Raw genomic sequence first — 26,131 nt, 5'->3', positions numbered from 1 at the left:
TAACATGAGGCTTGCTTACTTCAGTGACGGAGGAAACCAACGTTCCCCGCCTGCCTTGCCGGCCTCTGAGCTTGCAGTTTGAAACATTGTAACAAATATAGAAGCTAAACAAAACCCCAGAAACCTGCTTTCAGCCAGCCGGGATCTCAGAGCTGGAGTTGATACAGTGTTTCGATTACAGAACCCAAACAAAACATACCTGCTTTCAGCAGCAGAGGCCTCAGAGCTGGAGCCAGAGCTAAAGCTGGCCCAGAATAAAAAAAAAATAAAAAAAGGAGCAGTTGGGAGCTTCAGTCACCTGTCAGCCTGAAAACAGCCCTCAGCCCCTCACCCAGACTGGCCAGGCACCCCAGTGGGGACCCCCACCCTGAAGGGTGTGTGACCAGCTGCAAACAGCCATCATCCCCTCGCCCAGGCTGGCCAGGCACCCCAGTGGGGACCCCCACCCTGATCCAGGACATCCTTCAGGGCAAACCAGCTGGCCCCCACCCGTGCACCAGGCCTCTATTCTATATAGTAAAAGGGTAATATGCCTCCCAGCACTGGGATCAGCGGAGCTGCGAGGCCTCCTGGCACCGGGATCAGCATGACAGGAGGCCGCGCCCAAACCCCCTGATCACCCTGCGGCTCTGTGTGTGACAGGGGGCGAGGCCACAACCTCCCTATCCGCCCTGCTCTGTTCGTGACAGAGGAAGGTGCCCCAACCCCCTGATCAGCCCTGCTCTGTGCCTGATAGGGGGGAGCTCCCCAACCCCCTAGTCGCCCTGCGGCTCTATGTGTGACAGGCTGCGGTGCCCCAACCCCCTGATCGGCCCTACTCTGTGTGTGACAGGGTGCGGCGCCCCTCCCCCCCCTCCCCCTCCCCATGGGCCCTGCTCTGTGTGTGACGGGGTAGAGCCATAACCTCCCCATTGGCCCTGTCCTGAGTGTGACAGTAGTCATATAATTCCCTAGGATTTCTCATCTAGAGTACTTAACTTGCTATTGGGCATTTTGGCAAAATTACTCCCTCGTACTAAATGTTACTTAGCTCGTGGCTTAGGGATGTAATATACCTTCCCAAGTATCTAACCTGTTTGTATTTAGTATTTTTCCACAGGTAGAAAATTTGGCTAATAAGGAATTTCACAAGTATTATGTATGCTTTCTTCCCTGAGGCTCTGTTCTAAAATGCATTCCATATAACTTAAGGAAGGAAAACAAAGTGATTCTATACTTGACCTTTTATCCCATAGAAGGCTGCTCTCTGCTGCTGCTCCCTCTAACTTTTTTCTTTCATATCTGGAATTGGATTGGAGAACCAGTATAGACCTCTTTATTTATTTTTTAAACTATGTTTTTATTGATTTGAGAGAGAGAGGAAGGTAGAGAAAGAGAAACCTCAATGATGAGAGAGAGAATCATTGATCAGCTGCCTCCTGCACGCCCCCTACTGGGGGTTGAGCCTACAACCTGGGCATGTGCCCTGACCAGGAACTCTTGACCTCCTGATTCATAGGTTGATGCTCAGTCACTGAGCCACACCACCTGGGCATACCCCTTTCTCAAGATCAATTGTAGGCATAGGCATTTGCTTTTTGAACTTAGTATGTAAGACCTGAAAAATCTTTTTCTACTTTTTTTCTTCAAGACTCCAAGCTATTGATCAGTTGCTTTATCTGTCAGGAAAGCCTAGGATAGGACAACTCATTGAGTACCAAGTCTCATCATATAGTTTAAGCAAAGGTTTCCCTAAGCATTCTGGGACGGATGAAGCTGAAAGACTTAAACATGGCCTGGATACTATATAACTATATATATTTTTAGATTTAGCCTACAATTTCTCATTGAGTTTTTATATCAGCCTCTCTGTTCTACTCCACACACCCATATACCCTGGCTCTGCCTTTCTAATCATAGGTAGTTGTTAATTTCCTTTATAGAGAGATGTTGATTTTTGTTCCCTTGAGAAAAGAATGGATAAATATTACTTGGTTAATAAGCAACTGTGGGGATAGGTAAGTTAACTCCTTAAAACCCATTTTAACCTAAAATTCTGTGGTGCAGAAACAAATTGCAGGAGTGGCACATACTTCTGAAAAACCACAAGAGAAGGGTGATGTGAGTTATTTTTCAGAGTTTTCTGAGTTGAGAAAGCATTTTAGAAAGATACTTCACTTAAGAAACATTAATTTCGAGTAGTATGTCCAGTTGCCTGCAGCCATGTTGGAAAAATATGTTTTTGCTCTACTGTATCAATAAGAAATCACACCTAAGGCTGTAGGGTTAAAATAACTTACCTGACCCTGAAAACTAGAAACACTAAACTGATTTGGTATAAAGCTTAGGGAAACTAGGGAACATCTGCTTCATATACTTAAATCCCAGTTGGAACGGCAATGACCAAGCTTCAGAGCTCTGTTTAGAGAAAACATTCTAGCACCACCTACAAATTGCCTATTTTTAATTTGTGCAATTTACCAAGAGACATATATTATAAAGTTTAATAAAATGTATGGAAAAAAGTTCATGGTGGTAATTGCTATGTTGATTTAAGGTCCTGAAAGTGCAATGAAACATAGTTACCATGCATATAAATGCTACTTAATAGCTATTTAACTAGAGATTTTATTCTTATTTGGGGCTTCCTCTTAAATCCCATGGCTTGTAATTTTAGATATTGCAGACCTTTGAGATAGAATATGAATGTAATTGGAAAAGGGGGCAGGAGTTGCACACATTTGGGTATTGTTGGCCATAGAAAACTACTCATACAATAGGCCAGCATGAAATTGTTCCTGACTTATCTAAGCAAAAGTAGGGTTGGGGAGAAACTATACGACTTTTTATAAGGAATACATGTACACATCTCGATACACATCTCGAGAAACCAGCATCTTGTTCCATTCTTCCTTTCCCAAAGATGGGCAGACCTAAAACAAGTCCTAGTTACAGGTTTTTAAGTTTTGTGCTTGGTGATTGTGTGTGTCAGATTGAGGAATCTGTGCGGAGCATGGTAATGCGCTATGGAAGTCGGCTGTGGAAATTACGCGTCCTCCAGGCAGAACTGAAAATCAACATTCGGCTGACACCAACCGGAAAAGCAATTCCCATCCGCCTCTTCCTGACAAACGAGTCTGGCTATTACTTGGACATCAGCCTGTACAAGGAAGTGACTGACTCCAGGACAGCACAGGTACAGTAGTGAAGCGCTAGTCAAACTTTGAGATCTCCTCAAAGTATTTATTTGGTCCTACGGATAAGCCACTTGCACTTGCTATAGAAGACCCAAACTCATGAATCCCATTGGTTCACCTAGTAGGCTTGTCCTCTATTAGTTAAACGCTTGCATGAATTTGAAAAACTTCATTTGCCTCATAAGATGTGCCTATGTTCTTAATCATCCTATCTAATAAAAGAGAAACATGGTAATTGGCGTACGACCGCTACCCATCCCATTGGCCAATCAGCGAGATATGCAAATTAACTGCCAGCCAAGATGGGGGCTGGCAGCCAGGCGGCTTGAAACTAACATGAGGCTTGATTGCTTCAGTGACGGAGGAAACCAACATTCCCCGCCTGCCTTGCCAGCCTCTGAGCTTGCAGTTTAAGAAACATAGTTACAAATATAGAAGCTAAACAAAACCCCAGAAACCTGCTGTCAGCTAGCCGGGATCTCAGAGCTGGAGTTGATACAGAGTTTCAATTATAGAACCGAAACAAACCAGATACCTTCTTTCAACAGCAGAGGCCTCAGAGCTGGAGCCAGAGCTAAAGCTGGCCCAGAATAAAAAAGAAAAAAGAAAAAAAGGAGCAGTTGGGAGCTTCAGTCCCAGCCTGAAAACAGCCCTCAGCCCCTCACCCAGACTGGCCAGGCACCCCAATGGGGACCCCCACCCTGAGGGATGTGTGACCAGCTGCAAACAGCCATCATCCCCTCGCCCAGGCTGGCCAGGCACCCCAGTGGGGACCCCCACCCTGATCCAGGACATCCTTCAGGGCAAACCAGCCGGCCCCCACCCGTGCACCAGGCCTCTATCCTATATAGTAAAAGGATAATATGCCTCCCAGCACTGGGATCAGCGGAGCCGTGAGGCCTCCCGGCACCGGGATCAGCATGACAGGGGGCAGCGCCCAAACCCCCTATCGCCCTGCAGCTCTGTGTGTGACAGGGGGCGGGGCCACAACCTCCCTATCTGCCCTGCTCTGTTCCTGACAGGGGAAGGCGCCCCAACCCCCCCACCCCACGGGCCCTGCTCTGTGTGTGACGGGGTAGAGCCAGAACCTCCCCATCGGCCCTGCCCTGAGTGTGAGAGTGGCGGCGCCCCAACCCCTTGATCTGCCCTGCTCTGTGGGTGTTAGAGGGCGGCGCCCCAACCCCCCGATCCGCCCTGCTCTGTGTGTGACAGGGGGCGGTGCCCCAACTCCCCTATCGGCCCTGCTCTGTGCGTTACAGGGGGGAGCTCCCCAACCCCCTGATGGGCCCTGCTCTGTGTGTGACGTGGGGGAGCTCCCAACTCCCTGATGGGCCCTGCTCTGTGCGTGACAGCTGGGAGCTCCCCAACTCCCCAATCGGCCCTGCTCTGAGCCCGACCAGGGCCTGCACCTAGGGATTAGGCCTGCCCTCTGCCACCCGGGAGCAGGCCTAAGCCAGCAGGTCGTTATCTCCCGAGGGGTCCCAGACTGCGAGAGGGCACAGGCCGGGCTGGGGGACCCCCCCTCCCCGAGTGCACAAATTTTTGTGCACCGGGCCTCTAGTCCTATATAATAAAGCGATAATATGCAAATTGACTGTCACGCCCTTGCACAAGATGGCTGCCCCCATGTGGTCAAAGATGGCCGACGGGAGGGCAGTTCTGGGCGACCAGGCCGGCAGTGGAGGGCAGTTGGGGGGTGACCGGGCCTGAAGGGGAGGGCAGTTGGGGGTGATTTGGCCTGAAGGGGAGGGCATTTGGGGACAATTGGGCCGGCAGGGGAGCAGTTAGGTGTCGATCAGGCTGGCAGGGGAGTGGTTAGGGGGTGATCAGGCTGGCAGGCAGAAGCAGTTAGGGGCAATCGGGCAGGTGAGCGGGTGAGAGCCAGCAGTCCCGGGTTGTGAGAGGGATGTCTGACTGCCGGTTTAGGCCTGATCCCCGAGGGTCCCAGATTGGAGAGGGTGCAGTCTGGGCTGAGGGACACCCCCCCCCCCTTCTGCCCCAATGCACGAATTTCATGCACCGGGCCTCTAGTGGGTGTTAAAACCTCCAACCTTCAGTCATGTATTGGTGAGCCCTAATAGATGCCAAGTGAACCTAACTAACTCCAGAAGTAATTGTGTAATTTGGGGCTCGCCTTAGCAGGCTCTAGGGCTACTTGAGCAGTCTCATCTTTTCTGATCTGATTTGTCCTTCCTGTTTTCAACCTAGTTAGACCACTCATTGGCAAGTAAAGAAAGGAGAATTGTTGAAATATGTCACCAAGTTCTATCTTAAAGAAGGAAAATTTCAACATAATAGTTTGAACAATATCAAGGAGTGATTTTTATCATATTTAACCATTATTATATTCCATTTATACACATTATCTTCAAAGAGTTCAGAGTATTATCCTATATAGTAAAGAGGCGATATGCAAATTGACCATCACTCCAACACAGAAGATGGACGTCCCCATGTGGACACAAGATGGCCACCACAAGATGGCCAGCAGGGGAGGGAAGTTAGGGGCAACCAGGCCTGCAGGGGAGGACAGTTGGGGGGGGGGCCGGGCCAGCAGGGGAGGGCAGTTTGGGGGGACCGTGCCAGCAGGAGAGGGCAGTTACAGGTGACCAGGCCGGAAGGGGAGGGCATTTAGGGGCGACCAAGCTGGCAAGGGAAGATGTTAGGGGAGACCGGACCAGCAGAGGAGGGCAGTTGGGGGAGACAAGGCCTACAGGGGAGGACAGTTGGGGGTGACCAGGCCGGCAGGGGAGGGCAGTTAGGGGCAATCGGGCTGGCAGGGGAGGGCAGTTAGGGGCGATCAAGCTGGTAAGGGAGGGACGTTAGGGGGGACCGGGCCAGCAGGGGATGGCAGTTGGGGGTGACCAGGCCTGCAGGGGAGGACAGTTGGGGGTGACCAGGCCGGCAGGGGAGGGCAGTTAGGGGCAATCGGGCCGGCAGGCGAGCAGTTAGGTGTCGATCAGACTGGCAGGGGGTTGGTTAGGGGGGTGATCAGGCTGGCAGGCAGAAATGGTTAGGGGCAATCAGGCAGGCAGGCAGGCAAGCGGTTGGGAGCCAGCAGTCCTAGATTGTGCCAGCTGGGCTGAGGGACACACACCAACCCCCATGCACGAATTTCATGCACCGGGCCTCTAGTATGTCTATAAAAGAGCAAAGTGCAAACTTTAACCATTTTTCAGGTAGAAAAATTGAGAATGTGAAAATGGGAAGTGACTTTTTTTTAGTAGTTTGTTCCTGTGATAACAGAATTCCTTTTTAGTCTGTTTTACCACCTTAGTTTCTAAATATTTGGGCCATTTGCTATGATACTGAATTTAGTTTAGTTCACCATTGCTCGTGCCTTTTTATGAATTGAGATTTTATTTCAAGACTTTGGACTGAACTTGGAAAGTACATGTCTTTTGTTTAAAGGTTGAACTTGTTCCAGTATGTGTACTCAAAAGTTTCAGTCTATTCTATGCATTGGGTGCTAGGAAGAGATTATATGTCTCTTGTTTTTATCTGTATCCTTTTAAATCCTGGAACAGAGGCAAGAAAAGACATTTTTATCAGTACTTTGATGATGAATTTTAAAACTCTGAATCTGGATAGATGTCAGAGTGACCTTTCATTTTGTGCTTTGAGTACAAGTTAGATGGTCAGAGAAATCTGTCCCGTGAGAAGTGCACAAGAGTGTGAGGGGTTAGCCAGGAAAAGAGTATTCAATAATTTTTCCTGCATTTGATGTTTTTCAGGGCAATCTTAAAGACATTTTCAGTCAAAGCTTTTCAGGGGTAGGGATGTTTTTAATTAACTTCTACAATGGCTTCAAGGCAAGTCTATTCTTGTGAAAAATAAGATGGCCTCTTGAGATTTCAGTGTTTATGATAAATAAGTTTGTTCTTTATAACTATTTTCCCCCCTTTCTTTGATCAGAAAGCTCTTAGATTTCCCTCATGCTGGCTGGTGGTGACACAGGGACATAAAGGGTGCAGAAGCCTTCAATCAGGCTTTACTATACCACCTGGCACAAAATAAGCACTCAGTACGTATCTGAATGAATGAATGAATGAGCTACCTTTAACCTAAGGGAGAACCTCTTTTTCCATGAGTCCTGCATATTTAGGAAGCCCTGAAAGAGGAGGTCTCCCTCAGGCACTTTAGTTGAGAGAGTTCAACAGCCACTGCCTTGTGAACTGGGGGGAACCCACAAGAAAAACAGCCTCCAAACCAATTCTGGCACTGCTAATGCCTACCTGGTGCTTATTGATGATCTGTTTTTCCCCTTTCTTTGCTCTAGTGCAGTGGTTCTCAACCTCCTAATGCCGCGACCCTTTAATACAGTTCCTCATGTTGTGGTGACCCCCAACCATAAAATTATTTTCGTTGCTACTTCATAACTGTAATTTTGCTACTGTTATGAATTGTAATGGAAATATCTGATATGCAGGATGTATTTAAGCAACCCCTTTGAAAGGGTCGTTCGACCCCCAAGGGGGTCGTGACCCACAGGTTGAGAACCGCTGCTCTAGTGAGTCATTGTATGAATTTAAAATAATATAGAACCATGCATGTCATTCATTCATTTGTTCATTAATATAACATTTATTAACCACCTATAGTGTGTCAGGCAGTGTGGATACAAAAAAAAGTGATCTCTATTCTCAAAATCTATATCATTATGGAAGACAAATAATTAGTTTCTCTGTAGTATTATGATTCTGCCATCATAAAATAAGGACAGGGCTCTAAGAGAACAGACTGTCTGGGATCAGAGTTTGTTTTCCAAGAGAAGCTCTTTTGAAGGCCTCTGGTGAAAAGTGTGTGATATATTAAGTATGTACATATTTTCATGAACTTATAAAACATATACTTTACCAATTTTTAATTATGTGCATTATAGTAGAAAATGGGATTAATAGAGCTGATTATTCAGAGCCTTCTAGTGCTATCCATTACTCTCAACCTCTTACTTTGGCACATCATTTATTCTTTCTGACAATAAGGAGCAAGGTTGACTGGCATGAGTTTCATTCTGTTTCACTTTCTATGTATAATCTTTGTGGTATCAGCTGTAATGAATACTCATGTCAGGTAGTTATTTGTGGGGAGAAGAGATATGGGTAATCCATTACATGTCAATTGATATCCAATGTGTAGTGTAAGGCAGAAGTATACATTTTAAATTCACCTTTATTGATATGTTTTATGTGTACAGCTCAGTTCACCCTATATAATAAAAGGCTAATATACAAATCAACCAAACAGCAGAACGACTGGTCGCTATGACGTGCACTAACCACCTGGGGGCAGACGCTCAACACAGGAGCTGCCCCCTGGTGGTCAGTGTGCTCTCACAGGGGGAGCACCACTCAGCCAGAAGCCGGGCTCACAACTGGCAAGCACAGTGATGGTGGCGGGAGCCTCTCCCGCCTCCGCAGCAGCGCAAAGGATGTCCGACTGCCGGCTGAGCGGGCCTAAGCCGTCAGTCGGACATCCTCCGAGGGCTCCCAGACTGTGAGAGGGCACAGGCTGGGCTGAGGGACCACCCCCAAGTGCACGAATTTTGTGCACTGGGCTCTCTAGTTCTGAAATAATAGACATTACTATTTCTATCTCTCACATTCCTAAGACATTGCTAATTCTACCTCCCACCTGGTGACTCACCATTGGTCATTTGGAAGAGGGCTGGGAACTCCATTTTGTGCGGTTTTGAGCACCCAAGACAAGTTTTGCCCCAAATAGGACCTTTTTGACAAGTCGGCAGAATTCACTTGTTCCTCTGATCTAAGGAACTAAGGATTCACTGAGCTGAATTATACCCATGGTTTTTAGATAAGCGGTTAATTCTCTTATGCCTGTACAGCAGGTTCACAAATCTAATCATTAATAGTAGACTTAAGCTTATATATATTAGGCCTGAATAGATATGTGGATAGATACACATACCCTTACACACTAATCTCCATTTCTGTTCATTGAATTGGGAATCTGGATTTTGTGTATTCATGCATAAAGTGCCTAGTTTAGTGTCATATAACCTCTGTTACACAATAAATGTTAATTGAATAGAAATAATGGCATTCCTTATAAATATTGATAAACAAATAAAACCAAATGTATGGAGTATGAAGTATTCTTGTAGAAATATTTGAGTTAAAATGATTAAAAGTTCCTGTGGTGATTTCATTATGCGACAGTGTAAGTATTGCAGGAGCTAGTCACTAGTTGCAGACATGGTGTTCTGGGGGAATATATATATGTGTGTGTGTGTGTGTACATATTATATAGATGCATGTATCATTTAATAAAATATACATTTTACTACAGACTATGTCTTTTAAGCTAATAAGAATTATCTAGCTACATGGATGGGTGAAATTCACTTGTAACAGAAATCTTTGAAGCCTTTCTGTGGCTAATAATACTTATGAGGCACCTTCTAGTCAAATAGACTGAAGCATAAATGATACAGCAGAGCCTGACCTGGCCTTCTACCATTGGGGAAAGAATAGAAGTCTCTTTAGTGCATTGCTGTTTCTCAACTTAAATACTAGAGCACTGCTCAGACTGGCGTTAGTTGACATATACTTCATTTCTGAATATGTGGGATTCAAATCACTTTAGAAGGAAAGCATTGTCAGTCTGTCTCTGAAATATGAAATTTACACTGTGCTTTCCTATTGATTTCAACAAATCCAGAAGTGAAAGCAGCCAGTGGTGTACAGTTGGCTACATACCAGTTTTGTAGTTGGTTAATTTGTAGAGAGGTGAGAGCACCATGTACTCGATGTTAAGAAGCATATCTGAGCTACTCAACCCACCAAAAATGTGTTTCAAGAAATAACTTTTATTTAAAAAAGCCCTTGTAGGCTGCTCTCTGATGTTTTTCTCTGTCTCAACGCCTCATGCCATCCTCTTTTTCCTGCAGATCATGTTTCAGGCATATGGAGACAAACAGGGACCACTGCATGGAATGTTAATCAACACTCCCTATGTGACCAAAGACCTGCTTCAATCAAAGAGGTTCCAGGCACAGTCCTTAGGGACAACATACATATATGATATCCCAGAGATGTTTCGACAGGTAACGGTGGCTAACTGGGAGGCTCTGACCTATTCCAAAGAGGCAAGGTTTTCTTGACTCTCCATCAGATGCAGCTTAGACTGGAATGATGCACTTCTAAAGGGCAGGAAATATCTTGACACTATTCTCATTTCTATTTTATTTGGGATTTGGTGACTGCCAACTTAGATTTTGGGTGGTTCTTTGTGAATTAACAGGAGAAATAGTGAGGATCGGAACCTCTATTGAGTAGATGAGAGTAAACTGAGACTGCATGCCTGTGATGGTAGTTTATAATGACCGGAGTTATGTTCAGGTCTATATTTCCTAAGCCTGTATTCAAATTATGGATATTAAAGAGGTTGGAAACTCTAGTTCTCATTTTTCTGTTTTCCAAGATAACCCAAGTCTCTCTAGCTCATTGCCTAGATTAATATGATGAGAATCAATATAGATAACATATACAAATATATGATATAGAGTTCATGGTACACAGTTTAAAGTATCAGTTCTTTTGTGGGAGATTTATTATAGCTGAATAAAAACTAGCATGAGAAAATATGAATCTTATCCTCTATATCAGCGGTTCTCAACCTGTGGGTCGCGACCCCTTTGGGGATCGAACAACCTTTTCACAGGGGTCACCTAAGACCATCGAAAAACACGTATATAATTACATATTGTTTTGTGATTAATCACTATGCTTTAATTATGTTCAATTTGTAACAATGAAAATACATCCTGCATATCAGATATTTCCATTACGATTCATAACAGTAGCAAAATTACAGTTATGAAGTAGCAACGAAAATAATTTTATGGTTGGGGGTCACCACAACATGAGGAACTGTATTAAAGGGTCGTGGCATTAGGAAGGTTGAGAACCACTGCTCTGTATGAGAATAAATTCCTTTGATCTGTATGGTGAATCATCTCTGTGCTGCAGATTTTTCTTCCATCAATAGAAGGCAAGAAAAGTATATCACCAGCAAAAAACGCAGCAGATAAAAAAATACAGTGTCAAAAGAATACTGAATTTGTCCTTTAAAAAAATCTATGAATAAAGGATTTTTTGAAATTTTCTAGTTAATACCACCAGTATTACCATATTTAAGTTTTACTAAGGTAATATATGTGGCCTTGGTAAATAGTCTATCTGTAATTCCTGTATTATTCACAAATACAAGAGATTTCCTTATGTAACTACTTATTTACAAGTTCTCTCTGTTGAAATGTAGCTACCATCATTCAGTATCACTGGCATTGTTAGTCTAAAAGTTGAGTGTTGGTTCTCTTTCCACATGCCAATGCTATAAGTAGAAATCACATTCTATGTAATTCTTCCTGTAGAATAGACATATAAGCATAGTGATGAGGACATCTAAATATGAATAAGTCATATTGTCTTTAAATGTTGCTTTGAGGTAAACAAAGAAACAACAAGTTCCCATTTCATGAGGCACTTGTTTTGATAATAGGAAGATGGAAATGGAAATCATGATGGTTTCTAAATGGGTAAGTGTAGCTATCTTTTTCTCATATTTGAGCAGAATTGACATGTGCATTTACAAATAGTCATACAACTACTGAGCAACACCAGCCAGGGCAATAACAAATATATTTTAACTGAGAATAACCAAATCTTTTCATTTTTATATATGTTGAAATTCTTATTGTCATTGATTAGTAAAACTTCTCTCCTCCACTAGTCCCTGATCAAACTCTGGGAGTCTATGTCCACTCAAGCATTCCTTCCGTCACCCCCTCTGCCTTCTGACATACTGACCTACACTGAGCTCGTGTTGGATGATCAAGGTCAACTGGTCCACATGAACAGGCTACCAGGAGGAAATGAGGCAAGTAGTTGAGTCCCCTTCCCCCCTTTCTTAGTTCAGTGCCCACCAGTATCAACTTTTCATGGGATGGTCATTAAATGGTGTTAATTCAGATCCAAGTAGTAGGCAGTCTTATTGGTATAATTCTTTAGAGAGAGAACATTAACTGGTTATTACAGAATTATTGTTTAATTTTGTAGGTGTGATAATGATACTATTTTATTTAAAAATGATATTACAATTTTGTTTTCTTAAGTATTTTTCTATTAAATATACATACTAAAATAACTACAGATGAAATGATCTGATATATAGAATTTACTTCAAAATAATGGGAGGTGAATGTGGGAATATGGATGAAACAGGATTGGCCATGAGTTGTTAATGAAGGAAGATGGTAGATACGAAATAGATTATTTTCTCACTTATTGTATATGTTTGAAATTTTTGACATTTTCTATAATAAGAGCATTTAAAGTACTGTTTTTTTGTGTAATGTTTTTCTTTATTTGGATATCTATTTTATGCTCAGGTAATTTGATCTGATGCTATTGTGAGCATGGTAAATATATTCTTAAAGGGACTCATTCAGAACCAGGGGTTTCAACATAAAAGAAAGTAATAGAGAACCCATTGCTTATAGTTATTCAAGAATGCATTTTCTAGCCTTGGAGACCTTTCTCCTATTGTGCACTAATAATAATGATATAAAGTCATATTCTGCCCAACACCCTATGTCCAGCAATGATAATAGTCATAAACCTAAAAAAAGATATGTTTTTATTTCAACCTTAGATAATAATCCTAGAAAAATCTCCTTCCTTAGAAGGAGTAATCTTTACCTGGTGTTCACCATAAACACAGGCTGGGTAGACCTTTGGAGATAATATGCAATTGCTTTCATTTTATGCAGTAAATTATAAAAAATGTTCCTATACGTACAAGGTGTATGGCTGTTTCAGTAAGTCCACCAGATGATGCCAAAGTAGATGATTTAGTATTAAGATGGATGCAATCAAGGACCAGATGGAGAGTATAAGACTTGTAGGAGTTCTTTTAATCTAACAACTTGAAATAGAAAAGGCAAGAAGTTAGAGAGGAAGGATGCATAGAATTTTGACAAGAGTAGGTATATACTCATTAGCACACAAAGTTGAAGTAGACTTGTGTGCCGCTGTGTGTAGCATGTATTCAATGAGCCCCTCAAGAGCAGAGAAAAGCTTCATTGTGCTAGACTTAAATTCTTCTTCATTGAACAGTGTCGTCTTTAGGAACAGAAGGCACCCTTGTGAACATGTAGCTGAGAAAAACGGTTTTAACTAATGTAATTAAAACACAAAACGAGATTTTTGTCCACGTACAAGCTAGCTGCAGTGCTGTTTGAAACCTCTTGCCATGATCTTTCTCTCCTGCTTTCTCTCTGCTCTCATTCTGTGTTTGAGCGAATGGAGACTAGGGGAATAGTGAAGTCCCAGAGGGACAGAGCTCTGTTCTTGCTGAAATTACAAGCACAGAGCTGCCTGGGCATGAACATGTAGTGTTTACTCTGCCAGTATGAATACAAATAGTCTTATTATACCGGACTCTGTACCCAAAGACCACACACACACACGAATAAAAAAAAATTAAAGGTTTGTTTTAACCCTTTTAAGACCCAGCAAACCTTGATGGAAAAGGGATGTCTTATACTATCGCTGGAAATAGCAAAGACAGTATAGGAACCATGTTTACCTTTGCCCAATGCTTTAACAATCTTGAAATCTAATAGTAGTAAACATTTTTTTTCTTTTTGTCAGTTCTCACTTTCTTCTTCTATTCTTTTCCCTCCTAAGTTGCCTATTTTCTCTTTTCTTCAAATGATTGACTAGAATTGAGGCTGAGCATTAGCTCGCTATTTCTGAGTCTTTGAGCTCAGGAGGAGTGAGACCAATGTTCTTTTGTTAGCAGTTAGTGACTAATGCCTGGGATGGCTGGTGAAGCCAGTCAGTGGCCAAAGCTAGATTAGGGGCACTGCATGACAGGAATGAAGTAGGGGTATCAGTATCAAATTCTGTTACCAATGGCTTGAACATACAATGGAGCATGTCCACTGAGAGACCAATCTAAAGATGAAGTTTCAGCAGTCAGAACTCTGAGGGACAGCTCTGCCTAAGAGAAGACGCGCTGTCAATAGGATGTATTTCCTCATGCCAAGCCTAGTGTTATCAGGGCAAGTTGACTTTCAGCTATTGCAGTTTAATTTTCTTTGGCCAAAGAGACAAGTTTGTCATGAGCCTGGCACTCTACATTTTACCCAAGAATGATGTGAGGGGAAAGAAAAGAGCTCATGCTGATGAGATTTAGAGCAAATCTGTCCCACAGAGAATGGGCATCTGAACAGAGACTTGAGAAATTGTTTTATTAAAAAAGGAATAAAAAATTGACCTGGTAATGTCCTGAGAGCCAAGGCTCAATGTAAATGCATTGATGCTACATAGACATTAAATCATTATAATGTGGTGTTCTCTAAAGGTGACGGCTCTACCAGGTCATCATTGTGGGTGATATTGCATTACCTTGAAGGATTGGAGTTTCGGGGTTTAAATGCTACCGCATGGATATAGGAATAAAAGTAAAACAAGAGATTCCTGCAGAGTTTCCCCAGGAATTGAGATGCGTTTCCCCATAATCAGAGGCAGAAAACCTACACTTATCAGACCATTGGCTATATGTGTGGCCAGTCTTCCTTATTTTTTTTCCAGGACAGTAAATGGGTAAAATGGTGATGGGTCCAGGAGTTGGAACAATTCAGTTCCATTTAGTTTTAGGTAACTTGTTTGCCATTTGAGGAAGAATATTGGCTGTTTCAGCAGAGATGTGACCTGCATTTTGAACACTGTGCCCATGTTAAAAGCAGGAGAAACAGTGCTTTTCTGACTTGGTATTAGCTATGTTCTCCTTTCTATTTTCCTAGCTGTCCCTCCGCCATCAAGAAAGGTGTAACTGAAGGAATGCCACTATGCATGATGAAAGTTGTAGGAGAATACATTTTTCTCATTGTCAGATTTGAATGGCATTGCATTTAGTATGAATTTAGAGTAGGAATAAAAGAGATTCAGCCCGAATCTGCATTACTTGCAAATAGCTCCAAAGACGAGTTATCCAGAATTTTTTTTAATAGTTTCAAGATGAAAATTAAAGAAAATATGATTGCAGCATATACTAAACTAATTTCACTTCTAGATGAGTTCATGATGCTGCAGTGCTGGGCACTGTATGTAAATACACAGCTAGATGGATGTATGCTATTGAGGCTGGGTACAGATGCAATGTAGCCAAACAACAGTTCTGCTCTTACCACATCTGAATTTGGAGGAATTATTTTCATTTTCCTGTTTGTTTGCTAACCTGTTTTGATCATTTGTTGGAAGCTGTAATTGCAGGTGGGAACATTTTGAGTAACAGTTCACAGTTCAGTGTAGCCGCTTTTCGCACAGAATCCTGTTATTAAAAGGCTCAGACTAAGATCAAGCCAAGGCTATAATGGACTTGACAGAGAACAACTTAACTTTGCCTGGTAGGACAAAGAAAACACTAGCCTTCTTGAGACTGTGATTTGTTCTGAAGCATTCTTTTATTTTATTTTCATTAACAGCTCTGTGAACTAGATCACGAATCTCTAATATGAGAGAGATGCACCTTTTATAGTAATTTTAGTGAGGATAGGAATTACGATCCTGTTCTCATTATATCAGAACTTGGCCTTTTTAACAATATGAACCCATCCATTCCCTCTCATCACTCCTGACATAATGAAAAACTGAGATGAGAAGAAGATGTTGTGTTTAGAAACAGTTAGGTACAAGATACGTACTCAAAAAAAGACTGATCGTTAGATACTGGAATTTTTGCATAATGTTACATTTTTTTGGGAGATAGGTATATTCCAAATTGATTGCAATTTTATGGTCACTTGAGCACACACTACCACACTTAAATCATTATAGGGGCTCAAAGGCTTCATTTTTTTCCGATGGGCACTAGGTGTCAGGGTTTTTCCTTCTCTGCAGCTTCGCATTCAGACAAGCCTCTTGATTTGCCTTGTTTGGTGAGGCAAATCCAGCAGTATCCTCCTTCCCCCTCGCCCCCGCCACCCCCCCCCTTTTTTTTCAGTTGGATTGGTAGGCTTTGCCTCATGTTCCTACAATATGCAATTGCATTTTTAACTCTTTGGGGTGGAAATCTGTTGAATTTTACATAATGGCTGTACATGTTTTGATAGGAAACAATTTTTAGAAAGAGGATGATTGAGGGGGAAAAAAAAGTGTAAATTAAAGACTAGCTGCTATCATAACTGGTATCTTGGTTTTAGTTCCGTTTTATATTCTTAGAGGTGAACTGTTGGGGATCAGGAATTCTAGAACTGCTCAGCCTTGCCCATATGTAATTGTTGACCGTGTGCTGATATCCAGTCTCTTTAATATTTTACTATAAAATATTTTAAAACATACAGAAGAATACGGAGAGTGTTATGACAAATACCTGTACACACCTGACCAGCTTAAACAAATCTTACCATTTTGACACTGTTCCTTACTTACATGTTGCTATGATCCTTTGGAATCTCTAATTTGAGTATAAAATAAATTAGCCTTTGGGTAGGGAAAGATGTTTGGTAAGCTTACATAAACCTAAAAGATTGGAAGAAATAGATTCATCTTGACAGTTCTAGGCTGGACTTCTTAACACAGAGGACCTCTTATTTTAGAAAAACCACCATTACCCTCTGTCTTAATTCACTTGGTTGACATTTCCCATACTCTCAAAGGAATTGCTTTGGGTTATCCTGGATTCAAATTCTATTAGAACCCATTATGTTTAGAAATTCTGACTGCAGAGAGTATGTATATGTGTGTGGGCTTGAATAAGGAAAGTGTTGACCATTTCTCTTGCGCACAGAACTCAAATATTTTTCTAGTTTAACATTAGACTTTTGTGTATTGTTTTACTCTATTTAACCTCAGAATAGCTCAGTGAATGTGAACCTCATTTGGATGAATTTTTACTGTGCTTTCGTTTGATTCTTTTGAAATCAGTTTACCTTTTCATGCTGGGTGTGGAAATTGAGTCCATGTCAGTCTTTTAGATATATGTTGGGAAAGAGGCATGTTTGTATTGTAGTGTGCTGAAGGTGAACTCTGAAATAGACCTGATAAAAGTGGTTCTTAAAAAACAGGACCGTGGTCTGTGCACTGATTGTTCAAGTTATACAAAGAGACTAATGGTCCTTGCTACCAATATTTCCCTGAAGATGGGAGAATGTACCTAGTAAGATAGAAATTTCAAGTATAGTAAGAGACATATTATGGAATATGTGGTAAGATAGTTTTATTTAAAATTATGCATTCTCTCTTCTGTTACCCTCGTTCTAAGTGAGCACATTTGGTTATGTCTAAAATGTTTCTTTTTGTCTGAAATGATCCTCAGAACCAAAGTTGAGTCCCTCATTAGAGAAACATTAGGGCTGATTTTGAAACATTGCTCTTCCTGCCATGGAATTACTTTTAATGAATTTCTAACACAGTTCTTTGGGGATGCATATACTTTCCTTAGAATTCCTTCGGAATGACTGTTATTGGTGTTGGAGATTGCTCATCAGGTTGATTAGTTGAGTTTGACTCATTCCATTAGTAGCAAACCAAGGCCCAATGAACTTGACTGGCTTTGAAAAATCCTAATGCAGCATACGTGGAGGGCTCCCCAGTTCCTTTCAAAAGTACGTCCTCGAGATAGCCTTTAAACAAGAGAATGTACTTGCTAGTATTTTCATCTCAAATTCTAGGATTTTACGGGAAAAGGATGTGATAGGGTACCCTATGTTACCCAATACCAATCAGAGGCAATAATGAACATCAGGACAGCAACAGATGACACCAGAGGATGAGGTGTAGCATGGAGCATCAGAGTTCAACATTCGTTTATGTGACTAATGGGCAAGGCTTCTGGAACTGTCGTAGGCCAAGTTGGTTAATTGCCATATCAACCAGTTACTCCTATGCCCCATTTCTCAAATATCACTGGCTTGTATGTGCTCCATTGCATGCTTTTGTAAAAATTGGTTTATTTATGAAAGCATTGTGTGGATGTGTATAAAATTAATGTGGTTTCAAGTATATAAATATTACAGAAAGGAATAATTCCCCTGTTCAAAATTATTGTTTCTAATATTTGGTAACATTTTTTAAGTCATCTCTCAGATAAAAAATACTTTGCTCTAAAAATGATATTTTTTCTTATCCTTTTATCGGTTTTTAGAAAGGTTGAGGTAAGTTTGTTTAGCCATTTTTAAGTTATTCAAGCATGTAAGAAGGTTTTTTTCAGCTGTTAAGAAAATTGTTTTCAGCTCTTTTATGTGATCATACAAACTAGGCAATGGAACATGCTCTCCAGCAGGTAATAAAATATGGAAAGGCATTGACATTTTTTCACCATGGTTTTTCTCAGCACAAATTAAGTCAAATATTACATTGCTGTATGGTTTTAAAATACACATTTTTAACACCTGCACAGTATTTTTTAATATTTCATTAAGTATGTTTTTTTTCATGAGATTCTAACATGAGTTTAAAATTATAATTATTTTTGATAGTATCTAATTAAAGTGAAGATTTAATATTCCATACAGGATATAAAAGGGAGGAAAAGTAACATTTTATTATGTCTGTAAAGGAACCCAAGTTTAGATTCCTTCTCTCTGGGTCTTAGTTTTTTCTCCTTTATGATGCAAATGATGCTTAGGTCCAATTCAGCTCTAACATTCTAGGAGTCTTTTTCTTTTTTGATTTTTTAAATTGAATTTATTGGGTGACATTGGTTAATAAAATTATATACGTTTCAGTGGTACAATTCTATAATACATCACCTGCATATTGTATTATGTGTTCACCACCCCAAGTCAAGTCTCCTTCTATCACCATTTATCCCCCCTTACTCTCTCCTACCTCCCCCCAGTTTCCTTTCCCTCTGGTAATCGTCATGCCATTCTAGGAGTCTTTGTATGCTGCTCCAGGGTCTTGCAGGATAGTTATCTTTCTGGCAGTAGCAGTAGTAGAACAATAGCTGCTGGAGGCTTTGCCAGAAAAACTCAACTTTTAGACTTTTAGCATGAAAAGTAAAGCTGCAACATCTTAGCCACAGTCTAACCTTTATATTATTACAACTGAACCTAAAATGAGGAGATAGATATAAAAAAGACAATCGTGGCAAAGATATGCTATTCCCTTTCTGCTTCCCACAGCATAGCTAAAGTTGATGGATGCTGCTTATATCCTTAAAAACAAAATCCTGTCTTGCTTTGTCCCTTAGCTTTCTCTTCAGATTTCTTTATTGAGCTTAATATTGTTTTATTTTGTAGTAACGGCCGCTTTGGAAAGTGCGTGAATGTGTGTATGTGTACATGTGTGTATGTGTGCATTTGCACGTTCTATTCACACTGATAGTACAATTAATGTTGATATCAATTTTGGTGTTAACTTTGGGTCATAATTAGTGTTGACACTTTGTGTCAGACTAATGGCATTTATGGGCACCATCAGAATAAATGTTAATATTATCATGTTTTTAGTATCTGTTATAGTAACATTAAACCAAGGTCCTCCCAGGAGAAAAAATACATATATGGATAGATAGATAATGTCTTTCTATATCGCTGGTGTTACTCAGTAAGAAAATGACATCTCAGGGCAGAATCCTAATCACTGTTTGGAGCATCAGAAATAATGATCACCTCTGATCGGAGGTTGTGAATAATTCATTCGGTTTGATTTTCACGTCCTGTCCAGTGATACTTTTCAAACCAAATGTGTTTCTACAGGAAAATAATGGTCCCACTTCTTATGGAAATACTGTGGCACAAATCATTTTGCTCACATAAAAACAGTTAAATAAGACTGTTGTCTTCTGCTTTCTCCTCCCTGTTCCCTCCTCCCTCACTTGGCTCGTGTTTATTCCAGAATCAGACGGTGGCCAAAGAAATATTTTCTTTTTTAGAAATTGTAGAAGGAAAACAAATATTTATTTCTGTTTTTCCTTAGCTTATTCACAGTAACCCTTTTGGTCTGTATCCCTTTTTTGCTGTAAGCTAATTAGTTTAGGTTGATAACCCTAACCTTAAGAAACTTGCTAATTGCTGAGAACATTCTATTATAAAAAATCATCTGAAATAAAGTATTTTTCCAATGATTTATGGCTATATTAATGAAAACATAATTGGCAGTAGTGGCTAGAACCACTTGGTTAGTCAGTGCCTCAGCGAGGCAGCGGTCAGGGAAAGAAGTTGCTGACACCGCCAGGACCAAGAGCCTGAGTCTGAAGCTCATTCTGCCTCATGCACTCACTCTCCCTTACAGCCCCTTGTGGCTACATGTTGCCCTTTTGTTGCTTCCTTAGCCCTTAGTTCTGAAGTGGCCTTTTCACTAGGTTTCACCTGCATAAAAATGTGCAAGGGAGAGAGAAGCCACAACAAGGGGATTCAGTGAATATCTTTTTGTTTATTATTTTTCGGTTAATATACAAGGCAATTTGGGCTTAGGTAAAATCAGTGAGTGTCATATTCCTAATCACATTGTCACACTTTGTATATGCTTTTATAGTGATTGCACAATTTCCAGTATCAGATCTCCATTATGTATATACTAGGGGCCCAGTGCATGAATTCGTGCACCTTGAAAGGAACTGTGTCATGAGGCTGTGGTGGTCATAGGGGCGGGTCTCGGCCCATCCTTCACACCCCAGCCTGGCCCCTCCTGCCACGGCCCTCAGTCCCCTGTCTGCCGGCAGCCCCGCTCCTGCTGCTCCCATGCACTGACGGTGCAGGCCCTGCTTGCACCTGCTGATGGCGTGGAGTGATTGGGGCCAGAGCCAGCAGCAGGTGCAAGCGGGGCTGTCACCAGCAGCAGGTGCCAGTGGCAGCTGTGGCCCCAATCGCCCCTCAGGAGCAGGGGAGGTGGAGAAGCCCTGAGGGGCAATCGGGGCCTGCAGCCACTGCTTGCACCCGCTGACGGTGCCAAGCGATCGGGGCCAGCAGTGGGTGCAAATGCCAGATGGGACTGCGGCATGCGTGAGCAAAGAATTTTCAGTAACCATCAGAGACTCATCCCAATGACAGCGACCGGCACCCTGCCTTGGTCTGGTGCCCCCACTCACCTGCTCCACCATCCTGCTGCGGCCAACGCCTGCCATGTTCCGACCTCTGCTGCCAGCTGCCAATGCCCGCCATGTTCCACACATGCCCCATGGTGGTCAGCACACATCATAGTGTGACTGGTTGTTCGCTTGTTCCGCCGTTTGGTCTATTTGCATATTAGCCTTTTATTGTATAGGATAATATAGACAGACCCCTCTATATAAAGTAATTTGAGAAACTCAGTGTCCTAATTAAATGGGGGGTGGGGGGATATGACTGTCTTTTGAAGTAATGACCCCATCCGCTGAGACAAAGCTATTCTTAGATGGAATATTTTGAACCACTTCTCCTGAATATTGTGACCCTTTTTTTCTCTCTCTACATCTAACAAGGGCAGGAGGAAGCATTTTCAACCTAGTTTTCATCATCAGACAGGAAGTATTTTGCATTCAGAAACCATTTGAGTATCAAATTCCGTTTTGTCAAGTGATTAGTTAGTTGAGTTTGGTAGAGAATAATTTAAAAACACAAATTTGGAAATGGCTGTGGTGCTTCTGCACTTGAGGAGAGCAGTTGCTGCTTTCAAATCGAAGCCCTCTTTCAGTGACTGCACATCACAACGTGGATCATTATGTTCCTGTCTGTGCAGCTGTTATAGGCCTGCAGCTGTGGGCACCATGTGTTCCTCCCTGGTCTGCTGGAAGAAATAGGGGAATGGGTGGATGGATACCTTGCCTGCCTATCAGTGCATACGTCCCTTTATGTACATATGTTTGTAAAGTTCTTTAGCCCCCTTCAAGATGAAAGGCTCTGTATAAATAGAAGCTTTCAATTTTAGTGCATGTTTGTAATACATGTGGTACAGTCCTAAATATGTATTTAGCTGATAGGCACTGTTCTTGTCTGGTGTACAAATATTGACTTTAAAGCATAAATATGTATTTAACCATCAGACCAGAAAAACACTGAAGCAGTTACTTCTCAGGTAGAGATATTAATATTGTATAAACCTATATATACACATATGTTTACATTCTACCACATCACGGTAGAACATTTCCTTTTTAAAAAAGTGAATGATAGTCCCAGCAAACGAAGACAATTCCTGATATTTTTCTCCCATTGAGGCGAGTCTTGGTTTTTAATTTTCATGTTTATATCTGTCATTATAAAATACTAGAGGCCCGGTGCACAAAAATTTGTGCACTCGGGGGGGGGGGAGGGGTTCCCTCAGCTCGGCCTGTGCCCTCTCGCAGTCTGGGACCCCCTCGGGAGTAAAGACGTGCTAGCTTAGGCCTGCTCCCGGGTGGCAGAGGGCAGGCCAAATCCCTAGGTGCAGCCCCTGGTCGGGCTCAGAGCAGGGCCGATTGGGGAGTTGGGGCGCCACCCCCTGTCATGCACAGAGCAGGGCGGATCGGGAGGTTGTGATGCCACCCTCAGTCACGCTCAGGGTAGGGCCGATTGGGGGGTTGGGGCACCGCCCCCTGTTACACTCAAGGCAGGGTCGATGGGGAGGTTGCGGCGCCAACCCCTGTCACTCACAGAGCAGGGCCCATCAGGGGGGTTGGGGCTCTGTACCCTGTCACGCACAGAGCAGGGCCCATCAGGGGGTTGGGGAGCTCCCCCCTGTCATGCACAGAGCAGGGCCCATCAGGGGGTTGGGGCGCTGCCACTCTCACACGCAGGGCAGGGCCGATGGGGAGGTTATGGCTCTACCCTGTCACACACAGAACAGGGCCCGTGGGGGGGGGGGCGGTTGGGGCGCCGCACCCTGTCACACACAGAGCAGGGCCGATCAGGGGGTTGGGGCGCCGCACCCTGTCACACACAGAGCCGCAGGGCTATCAGGGGGTTGGGGAGCTCCCCCCTATCAGGCACAGAGCAGGGCTGATCAGGGGGCAGGGGCGCCTTCCCCTGTCACGAACAGAGCAGGGTGGATAGGGAGGTTGTGGCCCCGCCCCCTGTCACACCCAGAGCCGCAGGGCGATCAGGGGGTTTGGGCGCTGCCCCCTGTCATGCTGATCCCGGTGCCAGGAGGCCTCGCGGCTCTGCTGATCCCGGTGCTGGGAGGCATATTACCCTTTCACTATACAGGGTAGAGGCCTGGTGCACAGGTGGTGCCGGCTGGTTTGCCCTGAAGGGTGTCCTGGATCAGGGTGGGGGTCCCCACTGGGGTGCCTGGCCTGTCTGGCTGAGCGGATGATGGCTGTTTGCAGCTGGTCACACACCCTTCAGGGTGGGGTCCCCACTGGGTGCCTGGCCAGTCTGGGTGAGGGGCTGAGGGTTGTTTTCAGGCTGGGGGTGACAGAAGCTCCCAACTGCTCCTTTTTTTCTTTTTTTTTTTTTTTATTCTGGGCCAGCTTTAGCTTTGAGGCTTGGCTCCAGCTCTTAGGCCTCTGCTGCTGAAAGTAGGTTTCTGGCCTTTGCTTAAAATGTTGCGATCTTGCTGACTGAAGCCTGGCGGACTAAAGCAGGTTTCTGGGGTTTTGTTTAGCTTCTATATTTGTTACATAGTTGCTTAGAGTTGCAGCTCAGAGGCCTGCAGCGGCAGGCAGGGAACGTTGGAGTCCTCCGTCACTGAAGCAAGCAAGCCTCATGTTAGTGTCAAGCTGCCTGGCTGCCGGCCGCCATCTTGGCTGGCAGTTAATTTGCATATTGCCCTGATTAGCCAATGGGAAGGGTAACGGTCGTACACTAATTCCATGTTTCTCTTTTATTAGATAGTACTAGAGGCCCGGTGCACAAAAATTTGTGCACTCGGGTGGGTCCCTTAGCCCGGCCTGTGCCCTCTCGCAGTCTGGGACCCCTCGGGAGATAACGACCTGCTGGCTTAGGCCTGCTCCCGGGTGGCAGAGGGCAGGCCCAGTTCCTAGGTGCAGCCCCTGGTCGGGCTCAGAGCAGGGCCGATGGGGGAGTTGGGGCGCCGCCCCTGTCATGCACAGAGCAGGGCGGATTGGGAGGTTGCGATGCCACCCTCAGTCACGCTCAGGGTAGGGCCGATTGGGGGGTTGGTTCACCGCCCCCTGTCACACTCAAGGCAGGGTCAGTGGGGAGGTTGCAGCGCCACCCCCTGTCACGCACAGAGCAGGGCCAATCAGGGGGTTGGGGCGCCGCCCCCTGTCACGCACAGAGCAGGGCCCATCAGGGGGTTGAGGCTCCGTACCCTGTCATGCACAGAGCAGGGCCCATCAGGGGGTTGGGGAGCTCCCCCCTGTCACGCACAGAGAAGGGCCGATGGGGAGTTTATGGCTCTACCCCGTCACACACAGAGCAGGGCCCGTGGGGGGCGGTTGGGGCGTTGCCCTCTATCACCCACAGAGCAGGGCCGATCAGGGGGTTGGGGCACCGCCACTATCACACTCAGGGCACGGCTGATGGGAAGGTTATGGCTCTACCCCGTCACACACGGAGCAGGGCCCGTGGGGGGTGGGGGGGTTGGGGCGCCGCACCCTGTCACACACAGAACAGGGCCTATCAGGGGGTTGGGGCGCCACACCCTGTCACACACAGAGCAGGGCCAATCAGGGGGTTGTGGCCCCGCCACTGTCACACACAGAGCTGCAGGGCGATCAGGGGGTTTGTGCGCTGCCCCCAGTCACGCTGATCCCGGTGCCAGGAGGCCTCGCGGCTCCGCTGATCCTGGTGCTGGGAGGCATAGTACCCTTTTACTATATAGGATAGAGGCCTGGTGCACGGGTGGGTGCTGGCTGGTTTGCCCTGAAGGGTGTCCTGGATCAGGGTGGGTGTCCCCACTGGGGTGCCTGGCCAGTCTGGGTGAGGGGCTGAGGGCTGTTTTCAGGCTGGCGGGTGACTGAAGCTCCCAACCGCTCCTTTTTTTCTTTTTTTTTTTATTCTGGGCCAGCTTTAGCTCTGGCTCCAGCTCTGAGGCCTCTGCTGCTGAAAGCAGGTTTCTGGCCTTTGTTTACTTTCTCTATTTGAAACAATGTTGCGATCCTGCTGGCTGAAGCCCGGCGACTAAAGCAGGTTTCTGGGGTTTTGTTTAGCTTCTATATTTGTAACATAGTTGCTTAGAGTTGCAGCTCAGAGGCCGGCAGCGGCAGGCAGGGAATGTTGGAGTCCTCTGTCACTGAAGCAAGCAAGCCTCATGTTCGCTTCCAGCTGCCTGGCTGCCAGCCGCCATCTTGCCTGGCCGTTAATTTGCATATCGCCCTGATTAGCCAATGGGAAGGGTAGTGGTCGTATGCTAATTACCATGTTTCTCTTTTATTAGATAGGATGATCTGTGTTGTTACATGGCTAAAATTTAGAGTCAGTTCTTATAAAATACGAAACTCCATTAGTTTGGTGAGATTTTTTTCCCCTTAAAATTTTTTTAAATGATGGAAATGTTTAAACGTATACTAGAGATAATAATATAAATTCCCATGTACCTGTCACCCAGTGAAGGTACTTGGTATCCTTTTTCAACTACTTTTTTGTTTTATAAAATGTTTAAGTTATCACTGCAATGCAAACATAATAAAGAAAATTTGGATAATGGGAAAAAAACACACACAATCCCATCATCTTAAAATAACTATCATCTCATTTTGCTATGTCCTTTATTTCTGTTTCCCACCCCCACCCCCAAAAAAGTTAGTGTTATAATATTTACTGTGCATTTACTATGTGCCAGGTACTGTTGTGAGGTTTACCATGTGTTTAATCCTCACAAACTTACAGAGTAGGTTATTATTCCCCCATTTTACTGATAAGGAAACTGAGATGCTTAGAAGGTAGTAACTTGCCTAAGGTTACGTGGAAAGAAAAGTGACTGACTCTCTATTCTGGGAAAGTCGGATTCTATTAGATTTATGGTCTCCAAATCTGGCTTCTGAGACTGTGCCCTTTACCATCACACTATTTTGTTATTGTAGTATACATACAATTTTGTTATACCGCTTCCTCACAT

General features: G+C 43.8%; 1 protein-coding gene across 11 annotated transcripts in view; it reads left to right on the top strand.

Moving 5' to 3' along the window:
• ACACA (acetyl-CoA carboxylase alpha) overlaps positions 1-26,131 on the top strand; it is a 277,027-nt gene that overhangs the window by 171,859 nt on the left and 79,037 nt on the right. For all 11 annotated transcript variants that reach the window (XR_004972815.1, XM_036340342.1, XM_036340341.1 and 8 more), the window contains 3 exons: positions 2,972-3,175; positions 10,087-10,242; positions 11,931-12,077. Coding sequence is in view for 10 of the 11 variants with exons in the window: in XM_036340342.1 (XP_036196235.1) it covers positions 2,972-3,175; positions 10,087-10,242; positions 11,931-12,077 (507 nt within the window). In the remaining variant the exon portion in view is untranslated. The remainder of the gene's footprint in view (positions 1-2,971; positions 3,176-10,086; positions 10,243-11,930; positions 12,078-26,131) is intronic.

Source organism: Myotis myotis, unplaced genomic scaffold (genome assembly GCF_014108235.1).
Source record: "Myotis myotis isolate mMyoMyo1 unplaced genomic scaffold, mMyoMyo1.p scaffold_m19_p_17, whole genome shotgun sequence".
Lineage (NCBI taxonomy): Eukaryota > Metazoa > Chordata > Mammalia > Chiroptera > Vespertilionidae > Myotis > Myotis myotis.
The sequence above is the reverse complement of the archived record's forward strand: the minus strand, read 5'-3'. Positions and strand labels throughout refer to the sequence as shown.